The sequence below is a fragment of the Rhipicephalus microplus genome, chromosome X, assembly GCF_043290135.1.
Source record: "Rhipicephalus microplus isolate Deutch F79 chromosome X, USDA_Rmic, whole genome shotgun sequence".
Lineage (NCBI taxonomy): Eukaryota > Metazoa > Arthropoda > Arachnida > Ixodida > Ixodidae > Rhipicephalus > Rhipicephalus microplus.
Genome location: NC_134710.1, coordinates 100,430,276 through 100,453,393, shown reverse-complemented (window position 1 = coordinate 100,453,393; position 23,118 = coordinate 100,430,276). Strand labels below are relative to the sequence as shown.

General features: G+C 43.9%; 1 protein-coding gene across 4 annotated transcripts in view; it reads left to right on the top strand.

The window, feature by feature from the left end:
* Nucleotides 1–23,118, top strand: part of LOC119176303 (uncharacterized) — a 246,952-nt gene that overhangs the window by 89,136 nt on the left and 134,698 nt on the right. For all 4 annotated transcript variants that reach the window (XM_075877328.1, XM_075877330.1, XM_075877329.1 and 1 more), the window contains exons 6-7: nucleotides 5,269–5,477; nucleotides 20,033–20,388. In XM_075877328.1, the coding sequence (XP_075733443.1) occupies nucleotides 5,269–5,477; nucleotides 20,033–20,388 (565 nt within the window). The remainder of the gene's footprint in view (nucleotides 1–5,268; nucleotides 5,478–20,032; nucleotides 20,389–23,118) is intronic.

Sequence of the window (23,118 nt, the reverse complement as noted above, 5' to 3'; positions counted from 1 at the left end):
TATATGGTTGTAATAAAAAAAAACAGGTATATCAAGCCCTTCCGTTTGTCATATTTTTCATCGAAAAATACTAGCACCGATGCGTACTGCGGACTTTGGGTGAAAAATTTCACTGACAAAAAACACCCATTACTGAAAGCCCGTATTCAAAGCATATATGAAAGTGTACGCGTAAAGTGACTTCACGTTTGTTATTATTTTATCTTGGTCCTAATTATAGTCTCAAACTTTATTTGCCCTCTTGTCAGAATCACAAGAGTGTAATAGTATAATGATGTCATCGTCCTTGATATTGTGTTCTCGTCGTTCATTTCTTGTGCGTAGCAAATATTTTTTTCTCGACCTGTTAAATGAAGTAGAGGAGAAGGTCCACTTCTCTTGTATCTACGTGGAAAAACTGACCACTCGGCCAAGCTCTCATCAAACCTGTAGTGAAAACGTAATAAACAAAATTAGAGCAATGAATAGGCGATGCTGTTGTATTATTCGTGAGCTACTCACATGTAAAAAAGAAAAAAGAAAAAAATCGTACCATAATCTAGTGTCAGTGGCCGCCAGACAGAGCTTAGCTCAATATAATATTTTTGGTGCAACTCCGACAAGGAAAGAACAGGAGGAGACAGGATAGGGTGCTAGTCCAGCAAATAGTTTTTTATTGAAAATACGCTCTTCCTACATACATCCTTGGCCACGTGAGATTTTTCCGTGCATTGACGAATTCGAGAACAGCATTTCTTTCTCTGATAACATTAACGACGGTGAGCTGACACAATTATCCCCTTCAATGATTATGGTCTTTGCTTCGATGATTTCGCGAACACACTTATCTTTGGGCCGGCTGATTATGACACATCTTGAATACATAGGTGAACAACCACAGTCATTGCAATGTGTGAACGGGTGCCCATCTCTGTACCAAACTAGGTTTTGTTTTTGCTCGCGTAATCAATCATTGATACAACGGCCTGTTTGGCCGATGTATTTCTTGCCATATGTGAGCAACATGTACACCACGCCTACGACGCATGCCACTAAAGGATGTAGTGTTTTTTCTGGCATTTTGCCGGCTTTCTAGAGGCTGAGTCAGTTAGCTTACACAATTGGATTAGCTTAACTGGTGCCAAAAAAAAAAACACCTTTACGCCAACCTGTCCTGCTACAATGTTCAGCCAGGCTGAGACCTTGTGTGTATACGGGATTACCACCATCGTTTCTTTCATCTAGATGTGGAGGCTGGTTCACCATTCGGGCGGCGAACTTTCGTGAGCACTTTGCCTGCCACAGAGACGAGCACCTGCGTAGGGTATCCTGCCTCACCCAGGCTCGCTGCTTGTTCATGCAGGCTGGTTTCCACTGTGCGAATACAAGATTACCGGACTATTTGTGAAGCAGAGGTTGACTATACCGCGCTTCACTAAATTCGAATGGGATGAATTGTACATCAAAAGTGGCTTGTTGGCTCGGGGGTGATAGGCCCAGCATGCGTGTTCTTTGCCAAAGGTTATTCGAAGATCAAGAAACTGCAAAGCATTGTCTACCGGTTAAAACATGGTTTAAAACGAGGGGGGCGAGGAGATTCCGGAATATTACTAAAATCTCTGCTTCCTGGTCCTTTTTGCCTAGGGTTTTGTCACAGATGTTTATGTAGTCGTCGAGAAATCTAAAACTTCTTATCACATTTGTGCCCTGGAGGCTGTAGCCTAAACATTTGTTCTTAGCTAAAAACAGGTCCCTTAGGACTGGCGCCAAGCAGGAGCCGATACATACACCTTGTTTCTAAATAAAAACTTTGCCATTCCATTGTATGTGGGTTGAATGTAGATAAAATGTGAGTAGCTCAAGAAAGCTTGCTACGGTCAAGCCTGATGCGTTTTGAAATGCAACTACTTCAAGGTCATCTGTGCATTTCTCAACACATATAAGCAACTGATTGTGTGAGAGCGAATAATAATGGTCTTCAACATCAATTGACCTTGCCCCGCCGCGGTGGTCTAGTGGCTAAGGTACTCGGCTGCTGACCCGCAGGTCGCGGGCTCAAATCCCGGCTGTAGCGGCTGCATTTCCGATGGAGGCGAAATGCTGTAGGCCCATCTGCTCAGGTTCGGGATTTGGGTTTTGGGATGTTAAACCCCACATATCAATCAATCAATCAACATCAATTGACCATGCGATCAGCCTCTTGCTCGAGTGCAGCTTAAAGAATTCCACTACATCGTCCGAGTTCTTCAGCAAGTAGGAATATTCTATGGAATGCATGTTGGTACTGGAACGTGGCCAGAAATATATCGGCCAAAATATCAATGATGGATTACGTGAGCACAAACAAAACGTAGCTCGATACAGAGATGGGCACCCGTCCGTACGTCGCAATGACTGTGGTTGTTCACCTATGTATTCAAGATGTGTCATAATCAGCCGGCCCAAAGATAAGTCTACTCGCGAAATCATCGAAGAAAAGGCCATAATCCTCGAAGGGAAAATTGGGCTCCCATCTATGCTGCGCATGCTTCATTTTTCTCAGCATATTATGAACATTGAAGCAATGAACAGCGCTGTTACCCAGCTGTTCAAGCGCACGCGTACAAATGACAGCTTTATTCAAAGTATTTTGTTGGAACCCGCATAGGGCCTAGAACACCGACGGCGCTTTGAAACCACGCAACCCGTGGATGCTGCTTGTTAACAGGCTGAAAATATCCCGCAGCTCGAGTTGCGCACTAAGCGTTCATTGCAATCTTCGGACATCCTATTAGAACTGACGGTTGCGGTAACGCGCAACTGCTGAGGGACGTTGCTCGAACAACACATTGATGAACCTCAAAACGGATTTAACTGAATTATACGTTTGAGTTTATGCTGTACTGGCGCGCAGTCTGACTCGGTGCCAAGGTGAGCTTTTTCTTCCTCATCGAAACCTGGCGAGATAGTAAAGTCACTTGTAAGTCGGATCGAAGTTACCAGGTGTGTCCTACGGGAGAGACCACTGTGAACACAAACATATGCCATAGTTGCTATAGGCGTCGCGTGTAGTCTTGAGAGCAGTATAGAGCAAATGATTTGAGTCGGGAATGAATTGGCGTGCACGTTAAAGAACCCCAAATAGTCGAAATTTCCGGAACCCTCCACTACGGTGTTTTTAATAATCGTATGGCAGTTTTGGGACGTCAAACCTCACCAATCGATGTGCAATCTTTTGACAGAAAAATTTATGCTTAATTTGGTCATGGTTGAATTGAACTACTGCCAATTTTGGTTTCTTGTGTGCATTGCAATTTGAGTGCCAGTTGTTATGGTTTTTTGTTTGTGCGTACTATTGTACTCCCTCCCTGTTATGACCCTCAAGCGAGGGTTGACAGTAATAAATAAATAAATAAATAAATAAATAAATAAATAAATAAATAAATAAATAAATAAATAAATAAATATGAATTAAGGATTCGGATTTGGAATGCCGTGTGCGGTTAGCCGGATCATGGCCTTGCAGGCATTGGTTTTTCTCTTTCGCTCTCTCTCTCTCTCTCTCTCTCTCTCTCGTGTGTGTGTGTGTGTGTGTGTGCGTGCGTGCGTGCGCGCGCGCGCGCTGTCCTGACAGGGCAGCGAGAATGGTGGTGGTTGACGACGCACGTTTTGTGAAACTGCTGCATCGGCTCATCGCTGTCATGAACCGCCGTGAGGGAAGCATATCGTATGTACGCAGAACGTTAAGCTATGTTCACACTACGGTCGTAACGTGCGTAACAGCTCGTTCGGCGTATCGAACGCAACGGCTATAAAAAGCGTTACTGCAGTTATGCCGATACCTTTGTTCACATTTACAGCTACGTACATTACGATTTTTACGATAGGCCAATCATATTTGTCGCTGTAGAATCGACGTCACTAGCAGTCCAATATGGCTCCCATCAACACGCGAGCGCTGGCCGAGTTGGAAGAAATTCATGCTCAAAATGAGCTTATAGTCGTGTATTCAATCGCCCGAAGACGTCGAAGGCGACAGAGAAGAGTTTGGGTGCGCCAAGTATTCCTCGACAGGGCCGTGGATGGCGACTTTCACAACCTTCTCGTCAAGTTCCGACTTGGAGACGCTGCGAAGACAGTACAGCAGGCAGCGCGGAACAACTTTTTACGCACGTTGCGAGCAAACAAAGCCAAACCAATCGTCACCGCGGAAGGGCGAAGTAGCACTTCCCGCGCCGGCAGCTACCGCCATCGCCTCCGCGATGCTGCTGCAGCCGGGAGGACGGAAGTCCCGTCGGGTCTCGTGACCGGTTGTTGAAAACCGAAAGCTCATCGGTCATTGGCTGTGTCGTAACGGTCGTAGTATCGCAGTCGTAAAAGTTGCCTAGCCTTTAACACTCTCACCCACGATTTATGCGTTCGTTGCGAACGTTGGTACCTTTACGTTCACAGTCTGAACTAGACGCATACGCTTGTTGTGCTTCCGCTTACGCGTGTTATGAAAAATCGACGCCTTACGACCATAGTGTGAACATAGCTTTAGGCAGCACTGCAAACATGGCGCGCAAAAGCACGCAAGCTGGTATGTCACGTGGTATCTGCGTATTTCGCGGGCGGGCATCTGTAGTAAGCAGAAAAAGACTAATACTTGATGGATAGAAAGTTAGACAGCCTCTAATCGGACGTTTTGTAAGCTGATGTTTAACTTTTTTCAACGAAACTTTGCGCCCAGCTTTCGTTCTCCAAAAGGTATAAAAGAGGTCCAATTAGGCAACAAAGACGACAGAAATTGTGTGACGTGCCCCAGCAGCATTAAAGCGCAGGCCTTTGTTGGCGTCGTCAAAGATTGCGGCAGCATATTTTTGTGTACTTAGATTTCATTGCACTTTAAAAGCACTCCAGGTGTTCGAAATTTACCGTGCGCCCCATTACGGCGTCTGTCATAATCATATCGTGATTTTGAGACGTTGAGCTCTAACACTTATTATGATAAGTATGATGTCGGGAGTGTGTTTGTGCGCGTGTGTACACGTTTATTTTACAGCGTTCACCTTTCTTGCGAAGGAGGCTTGCAGGCGTTAGGAAGGTGTCGACTTTCACGAGTAATTTCACGAGCAATTTGAGGCCTCCGTGTGCCTAGTTACTGCACACAGAGGCCTCAAAATCAACGATAGATTAAAACTTCTGAAGATCGAGTTGGGTGGTACGTGTGAAAGCTTATTTGCATGTACAGTATCCCGTAAGCCGCCTGGCTGCGCGAGCATCGTGATTCGCAAGTGGCCCAGTCCGAGTGAATGCTGCCCTTTTCAGACGACGCTCGACGACTGGGACGATGTCGGCTCGGCCTCGGGTAGCAGTCACGCCAGCGACGACAGCTGGGGTCCCGAGGCTTACCGGCATCCCGGAACCGAACAGCGTGACGGGCAGGCCTTCCGAAAAGTAGGCCCTCCCAGCGCTCACCAAGCATTTGGGACGCTGCGCAAGCACAGCTCTCCGCATGCCTTCGCTGCTCACAAGGGGTGAGGATCACAGACTACATTTACCGCCGATATAACCATCATCTAAAGAAAGGAAGTTCAGTTTCACCACAAGAGCGGTGTAGCAATGCATTTTAATGTTGTACGAAGTAACGCTAGCAGGTAACTGTCCTCGGTCCTATGTCACCAAACTCGGCAGTGTATGCGTGGCAACGTCGCAAAAGCCAATGTACAGTGTAGCTGAGCGAAGCCTCAGGGAATAAATGCAAAGTAATGCAAAGCTAGGAGAACATTAACGGGGTTTAGAACTCAAGAAGCACCCTGTCCGCTTGACTACCTGTGCGTCTCTGACCTCCAGCTCACTTCCCTCCTCCACTCGCATCCGCCAAACTACTCTATACCCGGTACCCTTCCACCACCTTTCCCTCCTTCCCACCCCTTGTTTTACCAAAACATGCATCGTTATGCTATGCTTTGCCCGATCCTCTCATCTTTTCTGTCCTCCTAAATCTTGCTTACCTTTCCCACCCCTTCTACTATACTTTACATAGCTATATTATGCTTCACACTCGCCCCCCTCATAATTTTCTTCCTACTGCCCCTTCACATCATTCCTCCTCACTTTCACTCTTTTTCCCACTACTTGGTATAATACAACACTGTACGTGAATATGCTATAGGTTTTACTCACTTCCCTACTCCTCATCTGTCTTGCCTGGTTGCGGATGTGATGTTTCAATCTCGCCCTTATCCTCGCCATCGTTTGATGGGTTGTGCACAATACTTCGCCTGTTTGAGCTCGCCTTTGACAGCTACACTCTAAAACGCTGGCGTAAGAAAATGCGGCCGCTCCAAGGACAGAATCGGTTTCCGTACAGTCTGATTCAACGCAAAGCCCTGAGACGAAAGCACTTAGAAATGTACACGAGCTTTTTGGTGACGTCTGCCGAGATACCAGCGGTTGCGACCGCACCTTTATGGTCTAAGTTCACAATTGCCGCTTGAGTGACGCAGCCCCCCCCCTCCCCCTCGTCACTCAGCGTGCACGGTCCGTTGCCAGAGCAAGACTAGCGCTGTGTTTGGTCTCTGCTTGAGGAGAAATCGACCGCAAGCCTCCCGCGCGCGGCAGTTGCACCCTCCGTGCGAAGGAGATGGCCGGCTCTTTTCAAATCTGCTTCAGCCACATTCGTCCTCAACGCTCGCGTGCTTTTCTTTTACTCGCGAGTAGAATGTGCGATGCACGGGCTGTTATCATCGATTTGGACTTTATACGGACCATGACAGCGATGAGGACGCTAAAAAACCCGTCTCGAGTGTCTATATAATTGCTATCGCGATACAAAAGTAATTGCCACGTACACTAAAAGCAACTGAACGCGTTTTGTGAGCCTGCGAGTAGCTTTGGTCCCTTGGATTCACGAGCAGTTGTTTTCAAAGCTGCCCATGTAAGGCAGTTTTTAAAGTGTCTCCAATCACTTCAGAAAACAATTTTTTCACAGTTTATATCTAAGACTATGTCTTTCCTACTATTTTACGCTAGCTTTGGTTGAGCGCCTCATATTGTGCTTCGGACAGTTCGATAGGTGAAACGTCTAACTTCAACGAACAGCACGATTCATACACTGCCAGTCTGGAGTGGTGGAGAAGGAGGCAACCTTTATATGCTTGCTATGCACATTTCAAGCGTTAAATAAGTGTCAGTAAATAAATGAATAAATAAATAGCATGCCATATCAGTTCTCTAAAACTTTCTCCGCAAAGTCTACACAACAGTAGGGAGACTATACATGCGGAAAATGCGTGGTGCTACTTTGCAGAGTTACCATTAATTATGAGCTCGGACAAGGCATAAAATGTTAAATGGTGTGTGAGCGCTGTTTTTGCTGTGCCCAATGTCGCATAGCAGGCTGTAGTGGTAATTGTTTCACAGAGGGAAAATATATATATGGAATTCGGAGATAGTAAGCTTACTTGCAGCGGCGTAATGAGGTTTTTATCTCTCGTTACCACAGAAGTAAAAGTAAATAGCCATAAAGACTGCGTTGAGTGAGCTGATGTCGGCCATTGGTTTCTTTCTTGTTTCTCATGAGGATTTCAATTTTGTCTCCCACTTTTTTGTTGTTGTTTCAAGTCTTCGCTCTCTGATTCGTTTCACTTTCGTGATGCAACAATGGCCACAGGGCAACAAGACAGCTCGGCCATTTTGTCTTTGAATGTCGGCGTTCCCAAAAGCGCTCACATTATACATGACATGCCTGATTCATGCCAGGACGCAGGGCTTACTGAAGAAGATCACTTTTTTAGTGTGCTGCGTAGCGCCACGTTGTATACCTGTGCGTTGGAGCTCTGTGCGCGGAGCTCTATCGTCACGCTCGACCTTGCTATTGAGGCTTAACGCTTCGCCTTTGGGCGAAAGTGCTAAAAGGTGACCACATGTGAACTGTTGAATTTTTACACGAAAGTATACCTTGTTGCCTTAGCGAATAGCGTGAACATTATCTTGAAACGCCTTAATTCTTTAAAATATGCTCTTGTCTGATGTCGGTTATACCATCATGTTTGGACTAAATATGCAAGAACGTTTGCAAACTTGCTCAGCATAGAAGCGGAAATTACAAAGATTTTCTTAAGGTCGCTGCTTCAATCTCCACCATGGTGGTCACATGCCAATGGAGGCAAAGTTTGAGAATTGAGGTGAAATGAAGACGTGATTCCGAAGTGATGGCGACAAAATTCGCTGGTTACTTTCGCTTATATGGCCCGCGTCAGGATTGGCCGAAAGGTTTTGTACGGGACATTCTAGCATATGTTTTTTTATTAATTTAGACGCAGGCAATTTAGCCCGAATGTAATTTTTTATGAATTTAGACGTAGGAAAACTTACCCGAATGTAAGTTTGCTTATTGTTGCGCCATTGCTTAAATCTCACAATAAAAGTATAGTCTCACGCGTCACGGCACTACCGTTTCCCTCGTTAGCTGTGAAATGTTCACGAAACTCTACTGAAATCCAAAAACCTATGCGTATTTTCAGATCAGCATCTTTTTCCTTCCGGTGTATCGTCGATCACCCAACTGTGTGAATTTTATTGCAATGCGTGTCATTTATATGGGTACCACAGCTGCTAGATGTAGGTTTTGCTAGAAAAAATGGAGACCACCGATTGCAGGGCCGGTGAGAAACATGTTACAACTTGTCCGCATTGATACTGCGTTAAGCGACCCGTGAAGAGTTACCGGTCACTACTGCTTACGCCACCGTGGTATCTTCAGTGCTACACAGCACGGGTATGCGTAATATTGGCCGCGGTTATGTCTTCTTGACATCAGCGCCGTCAAGTAAAACGAGAAAAATTCAAAGACTAATGAAGATGAAGTAGGTGCGCTCGATCACTGTCATCGCATATACGAGAAGGTAGTCAATTCGGCACAGCTTCCGCAAGTGGGAACGGGGCGTGCTAAAAAAAGGAAGGCGAGGACCTGAGCTCGCTCATACCTAGTGCACCGATGTCGAATGGGCGTTAGACAAGTGTGACAACTGCTGGGACGACCGCGCACTACATAATCAATATTCTATACTGCTGCAGCATCGGCCCAGTTAGCTTTTTGCTTGTAGGGTCGTGAAAACGTGTGTGGCATTACCCACACTGCTTCCGCGAAGCAATGAAGGCTTACAAAATACTGACAGGTACATTGTAAAAAAATATTACTCCGAGGTTGGAGTAGATCGCTTGTCCTCTAGCGTCCCCCCTATTCGGAGGAATTTTCCTTTCGGACATCCGGAGTAAAATTTTCGCTCCGGTTCGCCGGAGGAATTGCGTGGCGCTCCCGGAGTACCTTTAATAGATATTTTTCCTCCGGCCGACTGGAGCATTTGCGTTGCGTAGCCGGAGTACTTCTTACTGGCATTTTCCTTCGGCTGCCGGGGTGATTACGTGGCACCTCCGGGACATTGTTTGCGGGTTTTTCCCTCCGACTACCGGGGCTTTTGTGTGGTACCTCAGGAGTATTTTGCGAATGTACTTACTTCGTCCGGACAGAATTTCAGTGAGGTAGATCAGTATTTCAGCAAGGTGGATCAGTGTTTGCTCCGCTGTTTATTTATTGTATGCTGATCGTTTCACACACTGGTTAGATGAAGGAAGTCCCAATTCTCATGCAAGCACTGCAAAAATAGTATGTGTTCTTTTCCACAGTGCTCTAGCAAATGATATAAAAAACACTTGAGTTCTTAGTTTTTGATTTATGCAAAATAAGCTGACATTTCTAAATGATTACCCAGCGTTTGGAAAAAAAAGAAACAAGAACAGACAAACATGCAAAAGGCCACCAAAAACAAAACACTGTAAGAGAGATCTCATGAAATCAACAGCACTCAAGTTTGAAGCGCAGGGCTTAAAATGAGGCCCGCAATGCTGCAAAATGATGCACGACAAACGAAGAAAGCGCGGCCCATGAGAGCAACTCTTCACCATCCCCGAAGGACATTCCATCAGATTCATTGATGACGCAATGGTTGAGCTGATTTCTTTCTGCATAATTTAGGAAAAAAATAGTTATACATCAAAACTGCAAATCATGCGACAGGCCAAGAAATTGAGAACACTGAAGCCACTGACACTCAATAAATCCTATGCTGTCGGTGTCAACTTCTAAAACTGACCCCCTCCCACATGCACGCACGCGCACACACACACACACATACACACACACACACACACACAAACACACACACACACACACACACACACACACACACACACACACACACACACACACACACACACACGTGCGCGCGCGCACACGCACACGCACACGCACACACACAAACACACACACAAACGAATGCAAACCACACGCACGCACCACACAAACAAACAAACCAAACACACACACCCCACACACACAAACCACACACAAACAAACAAAGACAGAAGGAGCTTTCATTACAAGAAGCACATCTGATGTAATCCGGTGTGAGACACGCACGCACCACACAAACAAACAAACCAAACACACACACCACACACACACACCACACACAAACAAACAAACAAAAAACAAAGAAAAAACAAACAAACAAACAAACAAAGACAGAAGGAGCTTTCAATACAAGAAGCACATCTGATGTAATCCAGCGTGAGACAGCCGTAGCATGATGAAAACACACCTCCCTGCAACAAACAAAGTTTCTTATATATTTCGAAATCGATAGCTCTACCCTTGCTGAAGCATTCAAAAGCAATTTTTTACTAAAATAATCTTATTTAGTTACTCTTGTAATCGGCATCAGCAATGCCCCTCCCGATAATTTCCTAATTTTATGAAATAATACTTTTGATTATTACAGTCACATTTTAGTGCGTGCTCATCATCATACTTCTAGCAAAGTGGGCCCTTACAGTTTGCATGGTTGTGGATTGCCTTCAAGGAAAGCCTAGCTTCATCTCCTTCGTCAAATAATTTTCGACACGAGATGGCTTTGTTTTATTTTTTAATTTGCACTGCGCCCTCTGTTTTGATACTTGTCGTTGTGAACATTTTGCAAAGTAGTTATTGTATGAGCATGTATTTCTTCAAGACGAACAGCTTAGAACTCAAAATAAGGAAAAGTTCACTACAACGTAACAAAATAAATAAACAATAAAAGGCACAAACATTACGCCACCTAAGCCAAGTGCATTTTCAATGAAATAAGGGAATGCCGACCAAATTACACAACTGAAAGGTCCGTGCACACGTTTGTAGGCCACGGAAGGTGATGCAAGTGGAAGCGTCACGACGAGCGTCAAAGGCTTGAAGAAATTTTTTTCCCCCTCTTCTGTTCACAAAACAGTGTCATTGCGTTTCCAGGTCAAAACTGCGTCTCAGCACTGTTTGCACACCTGTCTTGTGCAAAAAAGAAAACTGCAGCCACAGTCACAGAAACACGACTGAAAAGAGAAAAAAAAAGCAGCAGCAAAGATAGTAATCTCTCCCATCATCAACACTGAAAATACGGCTACTTTTAAAGACGATTGTCTCTTTTAGGAACCTTCAACGCAAAAATTTTGGTCTGTCTGTCTGTCTGTCTGTCTGTCTGTCTGTCTGTCTGTCTGTCTGTCTGTCTGTCTGTCTGTCTGTCTGTCTGTCTGTCTGTCTGTCTGTCTGTCTGTCTGTCTGTCTGTCCATTTGCCTGTTTCTCCACCCTTAACGGTATCGAGCACTCTAAACGGCACCAGCGGATATCCCAAATGGCCGACCCCATTTATAGTGCCCACCAATGTTGCTCAAGCTTCAGCGTTGATAGTTCTGCGATTTTCAATAAAAAAGCAATTATCGCGTATATCTGAGGCTCCATAACAACACGTATATATTCTGTATGTGCGTATTTTACTAGAAAAGGCCTATATAAGTTATTCTAAGGACCGTAGCGTTTATCACTTGGCGTTGACCATGTAACGCTTGCACGAGAAAGAAAGTGTTTCCAACGCTTTGCTAAGACGATACGTTGGTGGCACCTACCCGTCGCCTTGCGTTCTACACTTCATCACCTCTGAGACGGGGGCGCACGCTCGTCGCAGATCCGCACGTTTTGTCGTTCTGTTTTCCAAGATAACTGCCAGATAGCACTCATGTCTCACATGTGACGTGACTTCGCGCGCTCGTTCGCCTCCACTGCACGCTCGAGGCACTCTGACGCAGCGCCTCCAGAATACCATTCACCATTTTTTTTGCGCAGAACACCAAAAAAGACGTTTTGTTTAATCTCTCCAGACGCAAGACTATCGTCTTTCGACGACATTTGGAGGTTAACATGCAGATATGGGGCCAATTTATTTTTTCGAAAAGGTGTCTTCTCCTTTCTCTCTTTTTTTCCACTACAATGTCCCCTCCATCTTAGAATGTTGAGCGGGCCTATCATACAGATTAACTTTACAACCCCATACCCCCTTTTCACAGAAACGTCGAGCGCCGCACGTCTCATTCTGCAAAGCAACTCCTCCTCTTTTTTTTTTTTGCATTCCTCGTCTCTAGTATTGTCCACTTGTTTCGCCCCTCTCTTTTTCTTCCTGAAAGCACCACGTCCCATGAAGAGTCTAGCATACTTCTAGATTAATATCTCAGATACCACTTTTCCAACCAAAATAACTTTTTCACAAGTATGAGTGCGTGTATGCGTTCTAATTGTCTTTACCAAACACATTGTTCTACCTCAATTCACTACATTTAGGAAGAATTAACACTGATTTTTGTTGTTCAAGTTTTATTAGTTCAGCTTAAATATTCGATCAAAATAATTTTTCCGCAGTGGTAGACTTCGACGTGGCGTTTATTGGTATGGAAAGCGCACAAATGTTACCGTTTATGTATACTGACAAGACCGAAATATGTTTGAAGCAGTTAGGATAACCTATAATAATTATCGACGCTTGATAGAATGAACCTAAAACTATGACACTTTTTATTGTTGCATATCTAATCAGCGCTCCTAATTTTAAAGCGACTTGATTTAATTTACCGAAGCTATTATGCCATAAATGCAGCCCAAAAAAGGACGAGTACGAAAACGCGAACAACCACAAGCGCTTGTGGCGTTCACCTTCTTTATCTCGTTATTTTTTTCGCGCTATAAATACGCCATAGTAAATCACTGCCAAATCACTCACCTCTCCGTTTTGCTTTATTGAAGTTATGTTAAGAAAAAAAAACACGTAGTCCAAACAACGCATTATCTGCATTTCGCTGATTTTTCACTGAAGTCTTGTGAAAATATTCTAATATTGATCACATGCTTGGTTTATCAACTCAAAATTGTCCAATCTTAGCACTACTTGACAAGAATAACACAGATAAGTCAAGAAGAGCTCACGGACCATTTGTTTCACCGCACCAGCAACCGACAGGTCCCTCAATACTCGCGATACTCGCGATATACTCGCGATAATGTGCCGTGCGCTTCCAGAAACCATCACACGATTTCTCTTCGCACAACTCCCTTCTGTCGTTGATAACGTTCGTTGCTGCTTGTCGCTTGTGATATCCGGAAGGTGTTCAGAACAATTTTCTTTTCTCCAACGCGGCCGAATGCTTCGCACAATCCTCGCTGCACCGGCTTGGTCTGCGTTATGTTGGTTTGCGACGGACGGCCCGGGTAGCGAGGCTGCCTACGTCACTCCTCGAACAGCCAATAAAGGCCGCTTAGAGATGAGCGGGAGCAATTGGGGAGCATCCACCGGGCCAAAAGCGATGTGCCGGAGCATTTCCGGAGCAACCACGAGAGCATAATCGGGGGATTGGCCCCGTTTTCTTCCGGTTTCCATCGTCTGGAGCCCACCGGAGGATAACAGTCGAAAACGAATGTAATTTCTTCTCCGGTACAATCCGGTTTCAGTGAGGCCAGCAAGACATAGCGGGGGCATCATTCCCCGTTTCCTCTCAGTTGGGTATATTTTTGTTCACAGTGTACAATGTAGATAGGTGCGAAAATAGCAAGCATCAATAAAGATGTTCCTTCTTTTAGTTGTGCACTGGCACTGTTCCGATTAGAACTCGGCTTCTGAAAAAGGAGTGTAAGTAATGCGTTGAACGCATGCATGGAACGCTCCAGCCCTTAATACCTGAAACTGAACTCCTTCGTTTTATTTACCTTATGTCGTATACTGGCGCCAATAAAAAAAAAGTACCATCGATGGCAAAGTACTTAAGGCTCGAAAAGCTGAAAGTACCAGAACACGATATTAAGAGCGGATGCGGTCAAATATTATTCTGACACATTCTGTATCGGGTACAATTACGAAAAGTTATCGAGATTCAATTTAAAAAATGATTTCCTGTCTCTTAAAACCACAGGTCGAATTCATTGTGCTTTGGGCCTCCACATCTTTTGGTGTAAGACACCATACCACTGGCACGTGGATATAGGAGTAAGTGACCACTTAGTTCGGACGAACAATGAATAGACCATAGGGAGTGGGAGAAAACTGTACAACGCACTTGCTATGCGTACGATGAGCCGTTTAGATGGGTCAGCGTACAAGTTCTGAACAAATCCCGAAGTCCTGAACAAGTCCTGAAGTACGCTGACCCATTTAGATGGGTCAGCGTACTTCAGTTTCTACTGGTAAAAAGTTTTCTCCCGTTCTTCAAGTTTGTATAAACGTTCAAAGATTATTTTACTATCTTGAATATTGCGGTAATGTAAAACAAAATGAACAAAAGAAAAAGTTGGTGCTTGAGTTGGTGCTTGAATTTTTAAGTCCTGCAGAACAATGTTACTGTTTTTCGTAATATCTCAGGCCCACGTATTAGTTCAGGATTATATCAAAGGCACCATCATATGTCAATGCGACCAGTACTGTTAGTCCTTAACAACGTTCATCATAAATAGGAAAGGAGCAGCGAAATGATGGAATAGAGCAAAACAATTTATGTAGCATAATCGAAAATCTAGACATACTACAGTTAATTCCACTCAATAAACACCTCGTCTTTGAATCTTAGCGAAGAAGTTTTCATTGTTCGCACTTCCGCTGAATTTCAGAAACTTTTTTGAACATTTTTTGGGGATATTCTGAAAAGCGTGTTCATGCTTACTAGAATGACATGGGGTACACGGTATATATTCTGGTTAACCTGCCTGCCTTCCTTTTTTCTCGTTTCTCTTTTGCCTCATCTAAATTTAACCTGCCGCGTACTTTTTTTGCAAGGCTTCTTATGCAGAGCTCGACACCTGCGAATATAAAATCCTGCACTTCAACTCTATATAGCATACGTATTCGTGGAAATACTACGGAAAAGTTGAGCCCGCGCTCTGCAGTTCGTTGCCTGTGTAAATATTCGCGAAACATGGTATTCCGTCACCTGCTTTAAGCTTGCGAGTGCTAGAAGTTTTCTTTATCGATCTCCGGAACGTGCTGCGTTTGAGAACAGGCACTTTTTTATTGTGTTAGATTACGCTGGAATAATATTATTGCAGACTTTTATGAAAGAAAATAAAAAAAAAGCATAGAACGGAAGGGAGGTTGCAAACGTATTCCTTGAGCTTGCCCACAACAACAAACATAGGCAGAAATATGGGAAAGATGGGGAGAAAACCCGAGGTTATCTTACATGGACAAAGTACTGTCGAGCACAGCTGCTACCAATGTAAACAGAGACACACAAAGACTGACGTAACAGTAACGTTAGGTACATTACAACAATGAACGTTAAGCTACAAGAATAAATTATAGATCAGCCAGAAAAAAAAAACGCTCGCTTAACTCATGGTTTCTTCCAAGCACAAAGAAAGCTATGAAAAAAATTGAAATGCTAAGTAAACCAACCTCAAAATCTAACAAGTAAGGCAAAAAACGGCAGCACTGCTAACGTACGAGAAAGAAATATATAATAATAGTTAAGGGAAGAAAGAAAAATAAGAGCATATACCAGCGAATAATCCAAAACATAATCACTGCGCTTCTAAGCATTGCTAGTCCTGTTACACTTATAGAAACATCACGCATATGCATCCAGGACAACGCGATAAAGTGAAAATTGCGCCAACATTTTTTTTTTATGAATACGATTTTTCTTCACCGAAAACTATGCGCACAACTGTGATGGAGTGGTTGCTGCGGAAGTCCGTGATGAATATGTGGTACAACACGCACTTCCATCGAAGACTTTGCGTAGGGAACTCGTGAACGAAGTCTGTTCGCTGGATGTGTTTACACTGAAATGTAAGGCCCTCTGCGCAGCGGTGAAATGCAGCTAACCGTTTTCTGCCTTCATATATATACATTCATTTCCCTCGGTTTTCAACATAAGCATTTGTATGAAATAAATCATAGCATTTTTTTCTCAAACATACAAAGAGAAGGAACGTGGCCTCCGCTATAAATTATGCACCAATAGAGGTTTATGATAGGCAGAGCTCAGTCTTTATTGCTCACCAATAATAATAATAATAATAATAATAATAATAATAATAATAATAATAATAATAATAATAATAATAATAATAAAACAGGCACATTCACGTACCGTGGGAATCGACGTGTGCGAAGCATGCGGAAGGAATTGTGACCTTGTTGTAATTTTTTTATTGTGCGACACATCATGAAATGATAGTAAATATATGTATAAATGTTGCCCGCACAGGCATACGTTAAGGAGTGGCATATGTTTATAGAACCAGTTGTTTGCACTTGCGCAACGATGCCGACAGCTCCATGAGCGAAATCAGAATCGCTAAGCTGTTAGGAAGTGCTGGTGCTCGCGACGATGGAAACCCTGAATGTTGCTACATAAATCAAATTCAGCTCAAGACACCTATCTACAATAGACCTAAACACGACGTGACGACTGTATCATTGGAGTAATTATGCAATGTTTATAATATTAGATAGCCAGCACTGTAATCACACCGGACGTTTCACGAACAGTTGGTTTATTTTAAAAGTAGTTCCGAGAGCAGGCGTGGCTCTGCGGTAGAACGCTTGATTGCCACGCAGAATGCTTGGGCTCGATTCTTGTTGGAACCCTGACACTTATTGTTTGCATTCGTCGGGTGAACTCTGCTGATGTCAGGTTTTTCTTGACGCTCACGTGTCAAAATTGCCCATGTATTTTCTCGTTGTTCACGGGTGAATACTAGCCCCGCCGCGGTGATCAAGTGGATAAGGTACTCGGCTACTGACCCACAGGTCGCTAGCTCAAATACCGGCTGTGGCGGCTCAATTTTCGATGGAGGCGAAAATGCTTTTACGCTCGTGTGCTCAGACTTGGGTGCTCGTCAAAGAAGCCCGGGAGGTCTGAATTTCTGGAGTCCTCGGCATCTCTAGTAATCATATGGTGGTCTTAGGACGTTAAACCCCACATATCAATTAATCAATCAATCAATCAATCAATCAATCAATCAATCAATCAATCAATCAATCAATCAAATAATCAATCAATCAACTCTGGGTAGATATTAAGTGTCAATAATCTGTGGCACATAACCGTATACCAGTGGCCCATATTTGCCCGCGGGTATGCGTCACTCTGTTTCCGGAAGTGTTCAACGACGTATGAGACAGCTTATTGACATTATGTCTGTCATCACCAGCGCCTCATATTCGTCAAACCATTTTACCCTCCCTTAAACTAATTTTGGTTCACGCCAAGTCAAGGGAGTGATCAATAAAGCACCGAGAAGTAAGCGGCCAGACAGATACGCAGATAGACGCCCAAAGTGCTCGCAGTAGCAAAAAATAATGCTTTATTTCTTAATAATATTATTAATAATAGCGGCATAAATGATTTACTCAAGTTGCAGCCTGACTACATACACAATGTCAAACAATTTGTTGCAGGAAGGTTTGGTCACTATTTGAATTATTTCATTAGCCAAAATATATAACTTTATGAATTGCTTCAGCAAAAAAAATAATTGATCACAACAAATGTGAGACACTTAAAACACGCTGATATAATTTATGATGAAAAGTAAAGATAAAGACGAACGCTCATTTGCTTCGCACCAGCAGTGATCCTACAGCAACTTTTTCTGCGCCGTCGACGCGTTGACGCTGGTGCTGTGCATGCGTGATCTTTGAACCATGAAAATAATTGCTCGCACATAATCGCAATTTGCAAGTGAGGGAGAAGGTGAGGGGGTGTATGCACGCCCTGCGGAACTAAGAACGCGTGGCGGAACGCAACCATAAAGTAAACGCGTGCACTCGGGGGTGCGTGCTGAAAACTTTGTTTATACAATACAGCTTTGCAAAGGAAGAAGGAACACCGACCAGAATAAAAGTACAAGATAAAAACCACACTGGGAGACAGGATTCCGCTAAACCCCAGATTTCACGATACAGCTTTTTGGAACACTCGGAAGTTTTGAAAGGTTAGCGTCCCGGCGTTGCTGTGTTTGCCTGTATATAAAACAGAAGCCTCGAACTCTCTCCAGCAAGCGGGCCGCAATCACGAAAGTTTGTCCCGCATGGACCTGACAGCGAAGAAAGTTGGAAGAGGGGAGACAGGGAGTATGAAAATAATGTCCCCTAACGCTGTGGTTATGTGGTTAAAAAACAACAAAGAAAACAAAAGAAAAATAATTTATTTCCGTAACTCCCACACGGGTCATTAGTGCTGAAAGGGATCTGCCACCAGTATTCCAGTAACATTTTGATGCAAATCTCCATGCAAATGACTTTAATCTGGACTTTGGTTCTGAAGAAGAGAGTCTTTGTTCCGCATAGTTATGTTTTAACAAATCGTGGCCGTCTAGGGTGCCTCGCGAAGAAGAAAGCTTAATACCAGTTGTGTTTCTACGTTTCTGCATCGTACGCGGAGAAAGCACTGTAACCGGAGGACGGGAGGGGGGGGGGGTGTCAAGTACAGATGATACTAGTTACAGAACTTACCCTAAAAAAGAAATTAAATCCTAAAGCTGCTCTGAGATATGCTACGGGAGAAATTAGTATAGAAGCTTGGAAATTATAGCAATGGGCTAATTTTTACCGAATGCAATTATAGAACCCTACATGTATTAATCGGACAAACTATTTTCAACGTTAGCGGTACAGTGTATATCCCCGCAAACCATGAAGTTCAAGGAGAGGTAGAACAGCGCAAATATGTTAGTTGAACTGATGAATGCTTTCAGTGTTTGGTCAAGCGTGTTCGCGATGTCTAATTTATTTATTTGTCGGTGAGCAGAACAGACCTTTTGTACTTCGGTTTTGAGAATATCAGTAAGACTCAAAACACAGAAGTTCTGTGGAAGGTTCCCAAAACTGAAGAATTATCGCCCCGCCGTGGTCACTAAGGTACTCGGCTGCTGACCCGAAGGTAGCGGGATCAAATCTCGGCTGCGGTGGGTGCGTTTTAGATGGAGGCAAAAATGTTGTAAGCCCATGTGCTCATACTTGGGTGCACGTTAAAGAACACCAGGTGGTCGAAATTACTGGAGCCCTCCACTACGGCGTCTCCCATAATCATATAGTGGTTATGAGACTTTAAACCCAACATGTCAATTATTCAATGAGTATACCATTTTCACTATATTTTTCTAGACGACGATGACGATGGCGAAAAACAGTGCCATCTAAGAGCGCCACAGTTTAGCTTTACAGCATGACAATGAATAAAAGGTTGCTTAAAGGTTCAGTGATTTAGAAGCTCAATAATTCCGTGCCGAGATTTCACACCTTTCTAACACGCATAAAAAACAGAAAGAAAACAATCACACTGATCTAAACTCGGAAGTTCTCTTATGCATTCTCCTAACATGATTCGAAGGGGATGCCTGTCTTCTTTCTGGTGATATTGATCCACCAAAAGCATTCTGCACCAAGCTTGGTTTCGTGCTACCTCCGGGATTGAAGGTATAACGAGCTTCCTGCACCCCGCATGTTTCGAGATCAGCCGACCCATGACCAAGCCACAATGTTATGCGATAACGTCTTCAGGTGACATCACGTTATGTGGCGTCACGGTCAAGTCACAATGACGCAATAGGGTGACTCCGTCACATGACGGCGCTTTTTTTTTCCTCCCTCTTGTCGGTGCCGTTGGTCACTTTTCTTGCATGATAAGGCATCTAAGGCTTACGCCATAATAAACGCTCCTGCTTCTTTTGCGCAGAGGCGATTCGTCCACGCTAAGTCGTCAGAGCAGTAGCATGACGGACCTCCACGGAGGCCATGGCCCGACAGGAGCGATGCTTCACCACGGGCCAGGCTACCCGGCGGCGGGACCCGCCTTCAGGGCGCCATTTGGGTACCACCCGATGGCGTATCCTCTAGCGTCGGCCACTCCACTTGGATTCTACCGGCCACCCTTCCTGGGCGGCTCCACAGGCTCTTGGAGCAACGTCAACTCTGCCGCCGAAGACGGCAAGGAAACGGACGACGACAAGTCCCAGCGCCATTCCACGCTCGACTGCCGCCGCATCAAGCGCAGCCAAAGTTGCATGCAGGACCCCATGATGCACCCTGCCGGTGCGTGCACTTGTGATTGTTTTCCACTGCTGATAGAGGGGTGTAGGGGATTCAAGGCCTATTAGCTTACGCAGTACGTGAATGGTGTCCAAACTTTTATTCTATGTACCGGAGATTCGGTATGCTTAGACAAATATATTTTCTCTACTGCGCGGTTTTTTCTCTCTCTCTCTTAAATTCTCTCAAGCCCATTGACATCCTAATTAACTTTTATGTGCTTTTTTATGCATGCTCTCTTTTCTACCCTCTCTTCTTTCGATCTTTCTTTTCCCCTTTCTTATCCCTTAGTGTGCCAGGTTTGTCTAGAAATGTATTAGGTTTTCCAGGATATCCTTCACATTTCAAAGAAAGTGTGGAAAAAGATGCATCAGATGATTTGCCATGAGTATCGCAATGAGGATGTGTACATGAACAATCACAAAAAACAAAATAAAGTGTTATAATCGTTTGCTGAGTGCACTATGAAGGAATTGGAAAAGGTGTGTGCGTTGCAGAAAATTACTCTAACCTTGCGTTTATTATCAACCCGAGATGCACAATAAGTGGGTGGCCTGATAAGGTTGGTACGCATACCCTCAAGCTCTTCTTTTGGAAAGTGATTCACTTTGCGGAATTGTGGTCGATGGTGGATGTTTTGTTACAGTAATGTCATTTAGGTATCGTTAATAATTACATTGCGTAATAACATGTACAACCGTGGCTGTGCCAAAGGTGGGCTTGTGTGCGCTGTCTCCAGTAGTAAGCCAGAGAGAAAGAGAGAGAGATTGCGGTCTTGGGATGACAAGATGGCTCTCATTATCTGTCGGAGCCTTCTTTTTAAGGTGCAGCATTGAGAGAGAGGTCGGCAAATGAGAATGAGAACTATACTGGCAAATTGTCACATAACTCCGCGTTGGCAAAAAAACAAAAAAAAACAAGCGTGGACTCACTCAGATTCACTCACAAAAAATATTTTACCTTTGGGGCTCACTCCGACTCGCACTATAAAATTTTCCTTATCTGGACTCACTCGAACTCAGAATTCCTGCACTTTTTCGCAATTGGACTCACTCAACCTTTAACTTGCGGCTCAATGTCAGTGTGTCTGTCTTTGCAAGTTGAAATGATGAGTCCGTTAGCGCATATATAACATTTTTTTCCCCGTAGCATCAATGCTCTGTAGCAGAAATATCTCACATCATTGATGAGCTACTTGTCTTTGATCGTGCCTTCAAAAACAAGTTATCAGTGGTTGTAATCTGGTAAGGACACCTTTATTGACGGAGATGACTCACACCAGATATTTGAAACGCGGAGCGCTTCAGGAGTCCTGCTTGTTGTCCATGCATGCATCTCCTGTGGCGTGATCACGTTCACAGTGATGCGCTCACTACAAGGCTATCAGTGTTCAAATAGGGGTCAATATAAAGGAAATATATGTGTGCAATAATATATTTAACAGAAATAGCCATGAAGTAATCGAATGAGGTAACGAAAAATAGCTCAACCGTTTTGCAAACTTAGGGATGACTACAGAGGGGCGTGAAAAAGCGCGCCACTACCTCGCCGAGTGAGCGAATGTCCCAGCGTTGCCAGATACCCGAAGAGAAAAATAGCCACAAAATTAACCAAACTAGCCAAAACAGTAGCCAACAGGCAGCCGTTATTTGATATTGCTGCCAGAAAATTATCTGAAAAGGATTTCAGTTTAGTGGAATTATCACCAAATTCTGACTCTTAAGAAAACAAAAATATACATCACAGCAATGTCTATCGCCTCAAAATATAGTAAAAAGAAGGTCAGGTAACTTCCTCAAGGAGGCGTTAAGTCTAAATATTCGAACTTAATACTGGACAGACAGTCAAGTGCACATAATCAACTTCACTTTTGCCAGCATGCCCGCGGCACTGTTGATGTAGTGTTAGCAAAGTAATTGGTATTTCGCAATAAATGTAGCACACTTTTTTACTCATAGTAATGAAGAGCTTGTAACACGTTTCAGACGCAGTCCAAATTTGATTATGATGATGGCGAGAAGTTCGTGCGACATTCGATTCCTTAAGTCGCTTTTTCTAAGAGATACAACAAAAAACACTTGCTCCGCTTCTGCGTTGGATTTAGAGGAAAAAAAAAAACTTTCATTGCTCTGTCTGCAATGTCTTGCATAGTATGAGCACCTGATGCATCCCGGTAGGTTTATATTTTAATCTAGAATTCCACTGTTGGCATGTAGGAAACTCACATCCTCCAGTTAACGAACGTGCCTCAATACAGGCTCGGGCAGGAAAATGCATCTCTTGGCAAGGTTTTCAACATTAACCGTATTCGCTTCCATAACAGACGACGCGATGTGCAGTCTGCCGTACAGTCCCCGGAAAAAAACAAGACTGGCTGGGCTCTTCGCATGCGAATGTTTCTTTTTGTGTGTGTCTGTGTTAACAGATTACACATACAACAGCTTAGACTCATTGACGTAATAAACACATGCAGTGCATTATGTGCGCACACAGTGATAAAAAACGGACCTGTCATTTCTAAAGAGAAAAGAACAATTGACATAACAAACGTCATGGCTGACAGGTGCAGCAGCGTCAGCAGTGAACATATTGTTACCGTCGAGTCGACCGTTACGTCGCCTCTGAATAAACGCCTCTCCCAAAGAGCGGAAGAAAAAAAAAGTTAAACGCAAAGGAAATTGTACTACCGACAAAATGGGGTGTGCGTATTTTGTCGGCAGTAAGCCTCGAAAC